At 45.2% G+C, this 14,143-nt stretch overlaps 1 protein-coding gene across 1 annotated transcript in view; it reads right to left on the bottom strand.

The window, feature by feature from the left end:
• Nucleotides 1-248: 248 nt before the first annotated feature.
• LOC136844733 (tigger transposable element-derived protein 1-like) overlaps nt 249-14,143 on the bottom strand; it is a 29,505-nt gene continuing 15,610 nt past the window's right edge. The window contains exons 3-6 of the mRNA XM_067113970.1: nt 13,908-14,022; nt 13,661-13,732; nt 1,037-1,492; nt 249-256 (exon numbers count right to left, since the gene is read on the bottom strand). Coding sequence (XP_066970071.1) covers nt 249-256; nt 1,037-1,492; nt 13,661-13,732; nt 13,908-14,022 — 651 coding nt within the window. The remainder of the gene's footprint in view (nt 257-1,036; nt 1,493-13,660; nt 13,733-13,907; nt 14,023-14,143) is intronic.

Genomic DNA, 14,143 nt, shown 5'->3' with positions numbered 1-14,143 from the left:
GCTTATACCTGAATATTTTAATAGTTTTATCACAAAAAGTGCATTTATTCATGAAAATTATATGAAAATACAGTAATTAGTGAATATTTCTCAATGTGAAAAATACCATGAATCGGCGAATTTTCCTTGAATGACGGCTAGATATGTTCCACAGAGAAACCAGCATGAATCGTGAGTCCGCGAACGTTGAGAACGCGAATACGGGGGGTTTACTGTACAATGAATATGCTCAGAATTTGTTACTGATTTTATTTCTCTACAAAATAAAATAAAATAAATTATTATGAAAAACAAGTATAACTTGGTAAAGTTTACGAGTGTTTTGTGAAAGAGTCCCCACACAGTTGTAAATAGTCACTTTCAACTTCCCGTGAAAAGTAAGGAAAATTTTCCAGAATTTCTTTCTTACACCATGTGCATTTGCATATCTTCCACTTTCCATTGATGTGTTTTTTCTTAAACTGGCCAACCTTAAAGTCTGCCTGGTCTGGGGGGTTGCATGATATATAATTAGCCCGTCCCTTAAGGGTTAAGTATATAAACCCCTAAAATGCTTATAACAATGATTTACTAATATGAAATATTAATATTAATGTAAATACAGCAAAATATTTGTAAAATGTTTAATAAAAATTAATCTTCAATACAAATTAAATAAATCTGTCTTGCAGAAAGTTTTACCTCTAATCAATTTACCCCTGTACTGTATAAGTATGCAGACATAACACAGTAGCTCTTCTTCTAGCCTTAGAGCTCTACGCTTCTTTTCCCTATTTTCTATTATTAGGTCTCTATTTTAGCCATAATGGTACCGAAAATTATGCTGCCCATAATAACTCTCCCCATAAGTGTGAATTCATAGTACATGAGCATGTCTGTCAACCAAATAGGCACGCAGTAAGGTGTATGGACTGTCTATATCGTCATTTAAAAAAACTCATATCACTTACCTTTGCTTAACTTTCTTAGAAGGTGAAATGAAATGGAGAACGTCATAAATCATATCTTAAAAATATATAACTACTGGAGCACTTACCGTACATATCTTGCATAGGTGCATCTTCATAACTCATTTTGTAATATTCATCCTCAACTTCTTCTTTGACTGCAACGTCTTCGTCTTCGACTGTAGTGTTGTCTCTGGAATGCTGCCTGTGGCTCAAGTCAAAATCTTTTTCTTCCAGAGACTCATCATCTTTACGTTGGGATGAGTAAGAGCTCATCTCTTTCTGAGGAGGTTCATCCTCTCTTGGAGGGGATATTGACTTTGCTCTTGACTCTGGTTCTGAATGACGCTCAGGCTCTGGTTCAGACTCTGCATCAAGGTTACCTTCTGGTTCCAACTCCAAAGCTGGCTCGTCATGTTCTGCCTCGTGCTCAAACTCACATTCAGGCTCTAGCTCCAGTTCAGGATCATTCTCATTCGCTGAAAGAGTTTCTGATGTGTCAGGACCTTCATCCTCTTCTTCCTCTTGCTCAAAGTCTCCAGCATCTTTTGGAAAAAAAAAAGGAAAGACATCAACTTCCAAATACAGGGAAATAGGAAAAAGTTTGTGGGTACAAAAGATGTTATTCAGATGTCAATTAAAATAAATCACTAAGGAAACACATAAATTAAATAACTTTTTTCAAGGAAAGGGTAAAGTTTGGAATCAGAAGGGGAAACATTTAAAACTCTTAGTGGGCTATAAGAAAGATAAAATCACAATTTTTAAAAGTAAATTGTATTTTTCCTAACTAGACAAACCTGAGGTCCTTTACATTAAGAATTACTTTCAGCATAGGCTGGAAACGGCCGTTGAACTTTCAAACAAGGTGGTTAGGCAGTTAACTACCGTCCGGGAGGCGGGTAAACACTGGATGTAAACATTCCAATTTGCCTCTTGGGAGGTGGGTAAACATTGGATGTAAACATTCCAATTTGCCTTTTGGACCAGGTATCAGATTGAGGGGTGGCATGAGGTGGGCATTAAATGTAATAAAAAGGACCTCAGGTTTGTATAGTTAACAAAAATACAATTTACTTTTAAAAATTGTGATTTGCTCCGACACAATATACAAACCGTCAGTCTCCTTTACATTAGGAAGACTCACTAGTTGGAGGGAGGAATCTGAGCGAGTCTCTATGAACTGACTGGAGTTTACCACACCTTGTCTTCCCTTCCTGGTTGATAGAGCGAGGAAGGGAAAACTGCCTCTGTCAAAATGATTGGGTTGTAAGAAACGCGGGATCAATTGTCAGACTTCTGGGTCCCTTTGCATGAAAGAGGAATCATCAGTTCATGGAAAGTAGGCCAAGAAGAACTTGGAGTCGGGTGACATTAAGGCAATCACAAGCATTGGGTTTGTCTTATTGTCATGGTCTCCTTCCTCCTTGCAGGGAAGGAGTGAGTTTTTTCTAAACCTGAACGGAAAATAGAACGGGAGCTCCCATTGGGTGCTTACCTGCATCGACTGCCAGATCCAGCAAGTAACGGCACGCCCACTCCCTGCCCATGGGAAGAGAGCCAAGATGGGGAGAAAGAAGAGAGGCCAGTCACTCCACATTCATTCTCCCAATCACAACCATACATCTTAGGCGAAGTGCAACCTGTCCTGTTAGAGGAGCCGGGAAAGCTACATAACTTGTTGAGCAGCCACCTTGTGAGCAACATCCCAGAGGTAGAAGGAGGTGAAGGTGGTCTATTAGGACCACATGCCTGCCTTCAGCACCTGCACAACCGACATGTTCTTCCGGAATGCAAGGGATGGACCAGTGCTGCGGACTTCGTGAGCTCTCGGACAAAGTGTACTGGTGTCGTCTTCTCTGGCAGCAGAATACGCTCTCCTTATCGTCTCACAAAGCCAGAAAGAGATGGTGTTCTTGGACACTTCTTTCTTGGTCGAGCCAGTACTAACGAAGAGTTGTCAACACTCAGGCCAGAGACATCGAGTCCTCTTCAGATAGCGCAGCAGCACTCTAACAGGACACAGTAGCATCTTGTCTGGTTCATTACCTACAAAGTCCTCTAGGGAGGGGATCGTGAGGGACTTGAACCATGCGTCAGGGACCGAAGGATTCTGAGTCTTCGCCACGAAATCCGGGACAAAATCGAGCGTACCTGATCCCCATCCCCTTGAGTGTTTAACACTGAAGGAAAGTCTGTGTAGTTCACCAACTCTCTTCGCAGATGCCAGGGCCAGCAGGAAGACAGTTTTGAGGGTCAGATCCCTGTCTGACGACTCTCGTAAAGGCTCGTACGGTGCATGAGTCAGGCTCCTTAGAACGAGGGTCACATCCAATGCAGGGGGCCTGAGATCCCTGGGTGGGAAAGACTTTCAAAGCTTCTCATCAGTAGGGAAATCTCAAAGGAGGAGGAGATTTCTACTCCTTTCACCTACAAGAATTGGCCCGAGTGCAGCACGGTAGCCTCTTACAGCTGAAAAGGAGAGAAACTTCTCTCGGCGAAGGAAGACAAGGAAGTCTGCGACCTACTGAACAGTAGCTCTGACTGGAGAGATACTCCGTCCACGACACCAACCACAGATGATGGACCACTTCCCCCGGTATACCACTGTGGAGGATCATCTGAGGTACCCGGCCATCTCCACTGCAGTGCGACACGAAAAGCCTCTCTCTCACAGGAGATGGTGGATAACCTCCAGCTGTGAAGACAGAGGGACTGCACTGCCTGGTGGTACCACTCTACGTGGGGTTGACACAGCAGGTTGGGCCAGGGAGGGATCTCTCTTGGCGCCTCAGAGAGGAGAGCTAGCAGGTTGGGATACCAAACGGCCTGCGGCCATTTGGGTGCCACCAGAATCATTCTGAGATTTGGAGTGATCATTGCTTGGCTGATCACTGCGAATCAAACAGAACAGAGGAAAGGCATAGACGTCGAGGTTGTCCCACGGGTGCTGGAAAGCCTCCTCCGCAGCGGCCCATGGGTCCGGCACAACAGAGCAGAAGACCTGGAGTTTTCTGTTGTGCCAGGAGTCGAACAGATCGACGACTGGACGCCCCACAGGTTGAATAGCCTTTCCGTGACTTGCGAGTGAAGAGACCATTCGGTTCCTATCACCTGATTCTGGCAGCTGAGCTTGTCTGCCGCGACATTCCTCTTGCCTGGAATGTACCTGGCTGACAGCTCTATTGAGCCAGCCATGGCCCACTTGTGCACATGCATTGTCAACTGGTGGAGCGGGAGGGATACTAGACACCCCTGCTTGCTGACGTATGCCACTATCATGGTATTGTCGCTCATCAGTACCATGGAGTGTCCCATCACTTGATCCTGGAACTCTTGGAGAGCCAGGAAGGCTGCCTTGAGTTCCAGGATGTTGATGTGAGGATGCTTGTTGTCTCGGTGCCACACTCCCGAAGTCAGCAAATCCTCCAGGTGTGCGTCCCATCCCTCGATCGATGCGTCTGAGAACAGCAGCACGTCCGGAGGGGAGTATGCAGGGATACTCCTATCAAGATCTTCTTGTCGTCCATCCACCAGCGAAGGTCCTCTCTTACCTCCTCGGAAAGAGGGATGAGAAAGGACTGGGGGTCTCAGGACTGGGACCAATACTCCTTTAGACTCCAATGTGGAGACCGTAGGTGAAGACACCCATGAGGTACCAGCTTCTCCAGTGATGACAGGTTACTGATGACGACTTGCCATTGCCGGGTTGGCTGTTCCTGTCGAGACAGGAACAGCTGTGCTGCCTGCTTGAACCTGCTGATACGAGAGTCCGAGGGAAAGACTTTCGCTGCTACTGTGTCTATCAGCATGCCCAGGTACTTTATCCTCTGCTTGGGGGTGAGATCTGATCCCAAGATCGCGGCAAAGTTCGAGGAGTCGATCCCTGTCCTGCAGGAACTGCGAGCAGGAGCTCGCCAGGACGAGCCAGTCGTCGAGATACCTCAGTAGATGTATCCTGTGCGAATGGGCCCAAGCTACCACGAGAGAGAAGACTCTCATGAACAACTGGGGAGCGGTCGAGAGCCTGAAGCAGAGTGCCCTGAATTGGAAGACCGTCTCCCTGAGGATAAAGCGGAGGTACTTGCGAGAGGATGGATGAATGGGTATTTGGAAATACACATCCCTCAAGTCCACCGTAAGCATGAAGTTGTTCTCCCTGATGGAAGCGAGCACAGAACATGTCATTTCCATTGTGAACAGAGTCTGGTGAACGAATCGGTTTAGGGGAGAGGTCTATGATTGGTCTCCATCCCCCTGAGGCTTCCTCTACGAGGAAGACACAGCTGTAAAAGCCTGGGGACCAGTCCGACATGACTTCCACAGCACCCTTGCTCAGCATGGCTTGCACTTCTTGCTGTAGTGCGGGGTCCTTCAGAGTTCCTTGGATGTAGGTGCGGAGACGGACCAGAGAGTAGGTGAGGGGTGGCCGAGACTCGAAGGGTAGTAGATATCCCTTCCGAAGGACATCCACTATCTAGGTCTTGGCTCCTTGTCGCTGCCATGTTGCCTAATGGCTTGACAGACACCCCCCCACCTTCAGCAGCATTTGGAGAGAATGTCGTCCTAGTGTTTCCCCTTCTTCTTCCCTTTGCCCCCTTTTCCCGATTGGAAAGCAAGCTGAAAGGGGTGGGAAGATCCACCCTTTCCAGAGGAAGAAGAAGGCTGGGTGTTTCAACAGGATCCCTTCGAAGACTGGGACTTCTTAGGGGCCGAGGAAGTGCTAGCCTGACCCAAGGGCCTGGCCGCAGTGGACGCACGAGGACCGGAGGTCTTGGCCGGCAGTGGACAAGCTGGTCGCTGTCATCGGCCCAACGCTTGTCCACCGCAGCGTCCACCAACTCTCTAGGGAAGAGAGAGGTAGACCCAGCAACGGTCCTTTCTGCAGGGTCATTGCTGACTCGGGCCTCATGGACCTGGAGAAGCGAGAAAGAACGGCGTCTCTTTGCTTCAGGACCAGGTTAACCCACAGGTTTGCCATCTGGTGGGCGAGGTAGGAGATGGCTCTACCTCCAGACGGGCACAGTCTCCTGAAAGCGGAGTCTTCCCCAGGTACGATAGCGCCTGAGGAAGCAGCCACTTTGGATATTGTGAAGGACCACAGATCCAGCCAGGAGACTGCCTGGGTTGCGGCCTCTTGCTGAGAGAGGGAGATACTCTCTGCGGTAAGTTGCTGCAACAAGAGACCTGGATCTAGACGAATCAGGTCCAGGTCAACCTGTTTAGATGGCAATGACCTCCCCGACAGCTTGTAGAAGCACTTCTGGCAAGGCAGAGGAGGGGGAAGTAGCTTGTCCGAGCAGTTTGATCAGAGAGAAACTTCCTGTCAGACACAAGACCATTACCAAGTCAGTGCCCCTCGGCAAGCGTGGACCACGGCTGCCCCACCAAAGCCTTGGGTTCCTTCCTGGGTCTCCAAAACCGATTTGAGGCCCAACGGACAATCCACAGATGAGGCGTGGTTCATTCCCGAGGGCGTTGTGCTGACAAATCAGGGAGAACAACTTCAGCAAACGTCCTCTGTACCTGAAGGATGTCCGTCCTGGGAAGAGGACCAAGTCCTTCCTGGGTTGGTCCTTCGGTCTACTCTCCTGCAAGAAGAACCTCGGCAGACCCCGTGATCCATCTCTGCACCGCTCCCCAGGGGCGTACCTGATGCCGAATTGAGGGACCAAAGCCAGGCACATACACCCTAGGATAGAACTCTGGAGACAACTCACCAGAGTTCTTCCTGTCCAACTTGCACCCCTGGAAGGAGCCCAGGAGGTAGAGGGGACAGGCATGAGGAGATCAGGCGCTCCTGCTGGTCTTGCTGTCAGAACCAACAGGAGCAGTGGGCCAGGAGCGGTCACCAACCCTTGGTGATGATGGCAACCTGGGTCGAGGAGAGTGCTTTCCCCTGGGTGAAGCGGTCTCCAGAGGGAGGCGGAGTGGCTGCTCCTGTCTTGAGCCAGCAGCACTCAGCTCCCAAGCCAGGCTGGCCGTGAACATGGCATCGTTGGGAAGAGTTGAGTCTTGTGGCTGGCTGGCTTTGCACTGTCCTCTGGATGCACCCAGTCTTCTTGAAGCCAAAATTTTTCGGGAAGACTGAATAGGGGACCTCTTCCCTGCCTCCCCAAGTGTCCGGACCTGAAGGACCAGTGCAACTTCCCGGGAACCTGGCGTGGACTAGAAGTACCAGCAGGAAGCGTCAGAGCACCTGCATGCCCGGACTCTTTCTCCTGTCCTGTGCCCGAGTCAGTACGGAGAGAGGTTTCTCCCATACCAGACTGTGGTACTCAGGTCTTCTTAGAGACCCAGGTACTCAGAGCGACTGCACCTTCGAGTGTCCGACATCCGCTGGCCTTAGAAGCAGGCTTCTTCAGCGCAGTGGGGGGAGTGCAAACTGCAGTCTGCACGCCCTCGTCTCTCGATCTGACTGACCCAGGGGTCAATGCAACGGTTCCCTGATCTGTGGACCGAGAAGAGCCAACGAGAGATCCCACTGCCAGACTTTTTGTGGGAGGGAGAGGCAGGCTTCTTCTTCCTTGCCTGGTGAGCCTCAGAAGGAGAAGAGGAAGAAGAGGCAGCAGATGATGACGACAATGACGAAGACGAAGACAAAGACGACGACACCATCCTCGATCTCTTCTTCGACTTCTTCTTCGCCATTTTCCTCAGGATTGCAGTCAGGTCTCCCATCCATGGAGGAGCAGCAGAAGGCACAGGAGCAACCAAGGGGGCCACGGAAGCAGGCGCAACCCGGGCAGCGGAGAGAGTCCTTGGGCCAGCAGCTTTCCTCCAGGGCAGTCTGATTCAACAGCGGGAGCCAGGACAGTCAGGAGGCTGAATCTCACGGATGATTCTGGTGGCTGACACATGGGGACTGGTGTCAGGGAAGCTGGAACCGTCTTTCGAAGAACGACAGCGTGGGTGGCACCTGCTGGAGCAACCACGCGACACATGTAGGGCAACGATGAAGTCACCGTGTGTCTTCAGGGGCCAGGAAATCAGGAGGCAGCGACGACAGTGGTTTGCATTGGAGCAGCCAATGGAGTGTCAGGTGCGAGGCCACCCAGTCAGTCAGGCAGTGTATGCCAGGGAAACTTGGTGACAGTCATGGTGGTTGGAAGTGGTGGCTGTGTATCTCATCTGGAGCACTGTTCACAAACGTGACTTCCTGTCCCTTGCTGAGAGGGAAGGATCTGCTTCTACATATCTGAGAGATTATAGAAAGGATGCTCAGCTATATATCACACGCCTGCATTGATGCCCATTCCAGCTTGAGATGGCTTGATAACCTACCCTCTGCCCACCAGGGAGGGTAAAGTTGAAGGAAAGAGGGAAGTTGGGAGGACCAGTCACTCAATACACACTTTCTCATTTGCATCCATACACCTTAGGTGAGATGCTACCTGTTCTCTTGGAGGAGCCGGGTAAGCTACACAACCTGTTGAGAGATTCTTGCTGAGCATGGGATAGACCAATGCCCCTAACCTAACTCGAACCCTGTTGCCAGGTTCAAGTCCTTCCTGATCTCCTCCTTCTTGGACTTTGTAACAGATGACCCACATCAATTGCTACTTTGTCCTGTTATGGTGCTGCAGTACGTTCCAAAAAGGCTCAACATCCCAAATCTGAAAGTTGCTGACTTTTTCACTAGAACTGACTCTCCCACGGCAGAAGTGTCCAAGGACACATTTTTTTCTGGCTTCATGAGGTGATCGGAAGGATGTACTCTACAGCCGGTGACGACGACACCTGTACACTTTACCTGAGAGCTCACAAAGTCAATGGCCTGGTCCATCCCTCGCATTCCCAAAGATTCTGTCAGTCTGGAAGCAAAATGTGGTCTCATTAGCCCACATTTATGTCTTCTACCTTTGGGTCTTTGCCCATAGGCCCTTGGAACATTTTTTCCTTGGTTCTGTGGTGGCTGCTCAACATGTTGTGTTTTCTTACCTGGCTCCTTTAAGAGGACATGTAGCATCTTGCCTAAAGTGCATGGTTCCGGAAGTGAGAAGGATCTGAGAGTGACTGGCCTCTCCTCCTCCCCCTTCCTCATCCTACTTCGTCTCTCCCTCTGGGCTGAGAATGGGACTGGCGTCTGATGCGATAAGTCCACACATCGAGCACCCGTTCTATTTTTCTCTCTAGAATCATGGAAGCAATCCCACTCCTTCCTCAAGCAAGGGGAGGAAGGAGAAAGGCAATAAGGGAAACCCCTTTTTTGGGTCAATACCTTACTGCCTCTGACTCTATAGATTCTTCCCAGCCTGTTTTCTTATGAGTTACGATTCCTCACTCATTCAAAAAGGTCCTGATGTCTAACATATGATCTCGCAGTTCCTATACTTCAATCAATATGTCAGAGGCACAGTACTCCTCGCTCTTTCAACCAGGAGTAACCCAGGGGTGCAGAACTTCAGTCAGTTCAGAGACTCACTCAGATTCCTCCCACCAACCACTGAGTCTTCCTATTGTAAAGGACTGATGGTTTGTATATCGTGTAGGAACAAATCACAATTTTTTAGAGTAAATTGTATTTTTCCTGACTATAAAAACCTGGGGTCCTTCACATTACATTTTTATGCCCACCTCATGCCACCCCTCAATCTGAAACCTGGGCTGAAAGGCAAACTGGAATGTTTAGATCCAGGCAGGCGGGTATTCCCGCCTACCTAACAGAAGTTACTGCCTAACCATCTTGTCCAAGAGTTTAATGGATGTTTCCAGCTTTGCCTTAAGTAATTCCTAATGTAAAGGACCTAAGGTTTATAATTAGGAAAAATACAATTTACTTTAAAAAATTGTGATATTTAGAAGCAGAGTGTCGGTTCGTGGTACACTATTAGGAGACAAACAAATGCCTTGTCGTTTCCTATTTGGGATAGACTTTTTGAGGATAAATGAGCTGACTGTGGATGTGGAGAAGGGGTTGTTGTTGAAGGAGGAGTTTGTAGTAGTGAAGATGCAGAACAAGACAGTCTGTATGGCTAAGTTTGTGGGAATGATTGATATGAGTCAGCATGAAGATGAGGGTGTGGCAGAAGTCAGTAAGAGTGACAGTGACTTGGTGACTTTGGAGGATGCTGAAAAGATACAGCGAGGGTGTTCACCTGTGAGTGAGTTGATAAGTTGTGTGAGAAGTGGGGTGCCACTACAGTTGTCGCCTTTGGTCTCGAATGACTATAAAAGATTTGCTGATAGGTTTGTTTTCTGTGAAGGAGTAGCATGTTTAAACTACCAGCCCATCCAAAAGACTACAATTACACAATGTACACACCTGTTCCCATTGCTTTTCTTGTCCAATCCACGTAATGACTACAACAAACAAAAGACAGACTTATGACCTGACCAAACCACAAACGAGGGCGATCTCAAACTTTTGACACCACTGCTTACTCGTCACTCACGCTACGCCACTCTTTTCTTCTCCCTCCCGTCTTCTGGGCATCTTATGACGTCACAACACAACCATTGCGCCATTTTAAACAGAAAGAGCGGACTGCTTGCAAACATCTAATAAAATAACAAAATAATAATAATGGCTAAATTTATAAAACTGACAGATAATCACACTTATCTCTTTCTCCCTCCCCTCCAACCTCTTCTTATCCTAATCCCCTCTAATCTCCATTATTCTCCAATTCTTTCCCCTCTACGTATTTCTAATGTTTTCCCCTGAAACTCCAGCTTTAGTCAATAATCAGCTATTTGACGCTTTCCTTTTATCCATCTCATCTCCTTTATTTCTCCAGATTCTATTGTTTCTCTTACTGTTCCAATATCAATTTTTAACCACTTTACTACTTACTCCTGTACTTGATTTCATTGCAGTCATTAGGGTTTTACTGTCAGTTTTAACCACTGCTAATTTTCTATTGTTCAAAATATATCAATCAGTCTATGGCCTCCCCCCAACCTCAGCATTTCTGCTTCAGTGGTGGAATTTGTTACTCTTCTGGATTTCCACCATATGGGACTTCTCTTACCATCTGTAAAGGATATCACATAACCCAACTGTATACGACCATCTTCAATGTTCCCAAATGAAGCATCTGCATAGGCTTCCCAATAAATCTTTTCTTCTTCTTACTTATTATCACTTCTATTATGTTCTTAGTTTTTCTCACTATTTTAATCAGCTTTTTCATATCTTGAGTTGTTCCTTCTTTAAAAGCTTTACTTAATTCACTAACATCGTATGATATTTCAGGCATGGTATGTACCGATAACCTACTGAACTGTCCTACCACTGATCTATACTCTGTTAACACCTTTTGTCCTAATGCTCTATTACCTGTAAATCTTCTAGCTTCTGGTTCTCTTATAGAATTTATATACTGCCACTGATGACAAATTCTATTTTCCTTATACTCTACTATTGCTCCCACATACTTAAAACTTTTACTTTCTTGTTCTCCTACTTGTAATTTTCCTTTCAATTTTCCAATTGTTTCCTTTAAAAATCATTCAGTTCCTCCAAAGCAAAAATCATCTACATGTGTACACAAAATACCATTCAAGTTACTGTCTTTCCTCCAAAAGAATATATTAGGTTCTAATCTACTTCTCTCGCCTTTAAGCTCCTCCGCCACTTTTACCACCTTACAACACAATGCCTTTGCTGCATCCTTGAGCCCATCAAGTTTTCTTCAATTTCCATAATCCACTCCAACCATCTTCACTAGGTGGTTTTAAATATACTTCTCTTTGTAGTTCATCACCTTGTAAATAAGCAATTATTACATCTGATGTATAACAATTCCAATCTGTCAATTTTATTATTGTCAAACAAAACTTTAAAATTTCGGCATTGCACATAGGAGCGCCTGTTTCCCATTCAGCCATTTCTTCTTCAAAACCTCTAGCTACCAATCTTGCTTTACATATCCTTTCCCTGCCTTTTACCTTTTCAGTTACTATCTATCTTGTAGATACAGTATAGCTTTTTGTCCAACATCATTTACCTCCTCATATACCTTGTTTTCTCTTCAGCTTTCTATTTTTTTTTTTATTTAGCTTTAATTATGTTTCTATTTTCAAATCCTAGCAAAACCTCTTCTTCCTCTTCAATATTTTCTACATGACTATAATCTCTTAAGTTAACTCATCCCTTGTTGCCTGACTGTGAGTCTTGTACAATGTAAGAATCAGCCCAAGATTTGCTTGATTCTTTTCCTGCAAGACTTAATATACTGTAGTCCATTCTTCTACTTGTCCTGTATTTTTGTTTATAGCTCTAAGTCTATTTCCCTCTTTGAATTTAGGTATCTCTCCTATGAACTCACCTCCTATTAACTCACTTTCCCCTTCATCTTCCAGTGTTTCCTCTGCCAAATCTCTTTCTACAGCCTCTTCTACATCTGCATTCCTTCTCCTTTCCTTCCTCCCCATCTACATTCCCTTCCACAATTAATAAATAAATAATAAACCCTTTGGTGCACAGGATTTACCCTTCACAGTACGTGTTTTATCTGTTTTAGGTATCTTTTCTTTTTCTGGTTAAAGTCTTTGAACCCTAGTAACATGTATTCTAGCTACTTCTCCTAGAGAATCCCCATGTTTAACTACTACCGTTTTACCTGATGCTCCCATTACCTGAGCAGGTCCTCTCCATTCATTTTCATTTTCTCTCTTATAGAACACCTCATCTCCCACCACTACTGCTTCTTCAAATTTACGTTCTCTGACGTTTTTGTTTAAAGCAATTCTTATTTTATTGCATGAATCATTTTTGATAAACACTTCTCTGGCCTTATGTATTGCATTCAGTGTATCCCTTACTATACTTTCTTCCATACCTTTCTCTCTGCTGGCAGGACTTGAACTTTCTTCTCCCGTTAAATTTGGCAAAGAAGGGTTTTTTCCCAATGCTAATTGGTTAGGGGAGAAACCACCATTATTTATTATGCAGTTCCTGGCACTCAATACCCATCTTAATGCTAGTGACTGATCCACTTCCTCATCATCTTTCATCTTTCTTAAGCTTTCTTTGATTATGCCTAACGTCTTCTCACATGTTCCATTGCTTTGGCCAATACTTTAATATTCCATCTTTCTGCCATCCTCCTTACTTTTTCATTTTGAAATTCTCCCTCATTGTCTGATAATATTTTAGAAGGTTCTCCAAATATTGCAAACCAACCATCAAAAGTCTTTATAATAGTTTCTGGTTTCTCGTCTTTTATCTCCAAAAAGCTTGACAATACCTCGTTGCCATATCTACCATTACCAAGAACTTTCTCTCTTCTATCTCTCCCAAATCCATTGCTACAAATTCATTAAATGTTTTACTCCAAGAAAATCCCACTACTGGTTTAGCTGGATTTCTTTTGTATCTTTTACATGCTCACAACTTGCAATCAATTCTGTTAATAACTTTATTCCCTCCTTTTCTTTTTTTTTTTCAAACCATCACTCCACTGTGCTTCTTCCATTAGCTTCCATATTTTATCTCCTCTTCCATGACGAAACTGTAATGTAACTTCATCATTGCACCTTTAATTCCCATGGACTCTTTCCCTTCAATCCCTCTAGTAACAATTCTTCTACCTTCCTCCTCAAAACTGGTATTCTTAGGTGACCCTATTTACCTTCTCTTAACTTTCCTTCATTTTTCTTAGGTGACCCTCTTTATCTTCTCTTAACTATCCTTCATTTCCTCTAATATAAAACAATTTACAAATGTACAGTAAAACAAATGAAAACAAATATGAAGAATTCCTTACCAGATAGAGCTGGAGAGACTAGGGGGTCATTTAGTAGTGGCGGGTCATCACTTGGAGGACTGTGGCTCAACCCTGGAAGGATAATGAAAAAAATTAGGTTATGCAACAGTACTGTACTGTATAGTACATAAATATAGTATTAGTACAGTAGTACACTGCAGTATATACTGTACAGTACTTTACAATACAGTATAAGACAATTTACATAAGTACAGTAAAACAAATAAAAAAAATACTAATTCCTTACCGAGCGAGGTTGGTGGAGATACTTCTACTATGTCAGGTGCAGTGGAATCAGGATAGGACATCTCTTTTGCAATAATAAAAATGATAAGAATAATTGGGTTATGCAATGTACTGTACTGTACAGTACACTAACGTACATTAAATACATACGGTACGTAATGTGCTACATACTCTAGTATAAATTACAGTAGTACTGTACAGTGTACAGTACTACTGTGTATGTAACAGTTGTACTAT

The sequence above is a fragment of the Macrobrachium rosenbergii genome, chromosome 13 (genome assembly GCF_040412425.1).
Source record: "Macrobrachium rosenbergii isolate ZJJX-2024 chromosome 13, ASM4041242v1, whole genome shotgun sequence".
Taxonomy (NCBI): domain Eukaryota; kingdom Metazoa; phylum Arthropoda; class Malacostraca; order Decapoda; family Palaemonidae; genus Macrobrachium; species Macrobrachium rosenbergii.
Note: the sequence above shows the minus strand (reverse complement) of the source record. Positions and strands in the feature narration are given on the sequence as shown.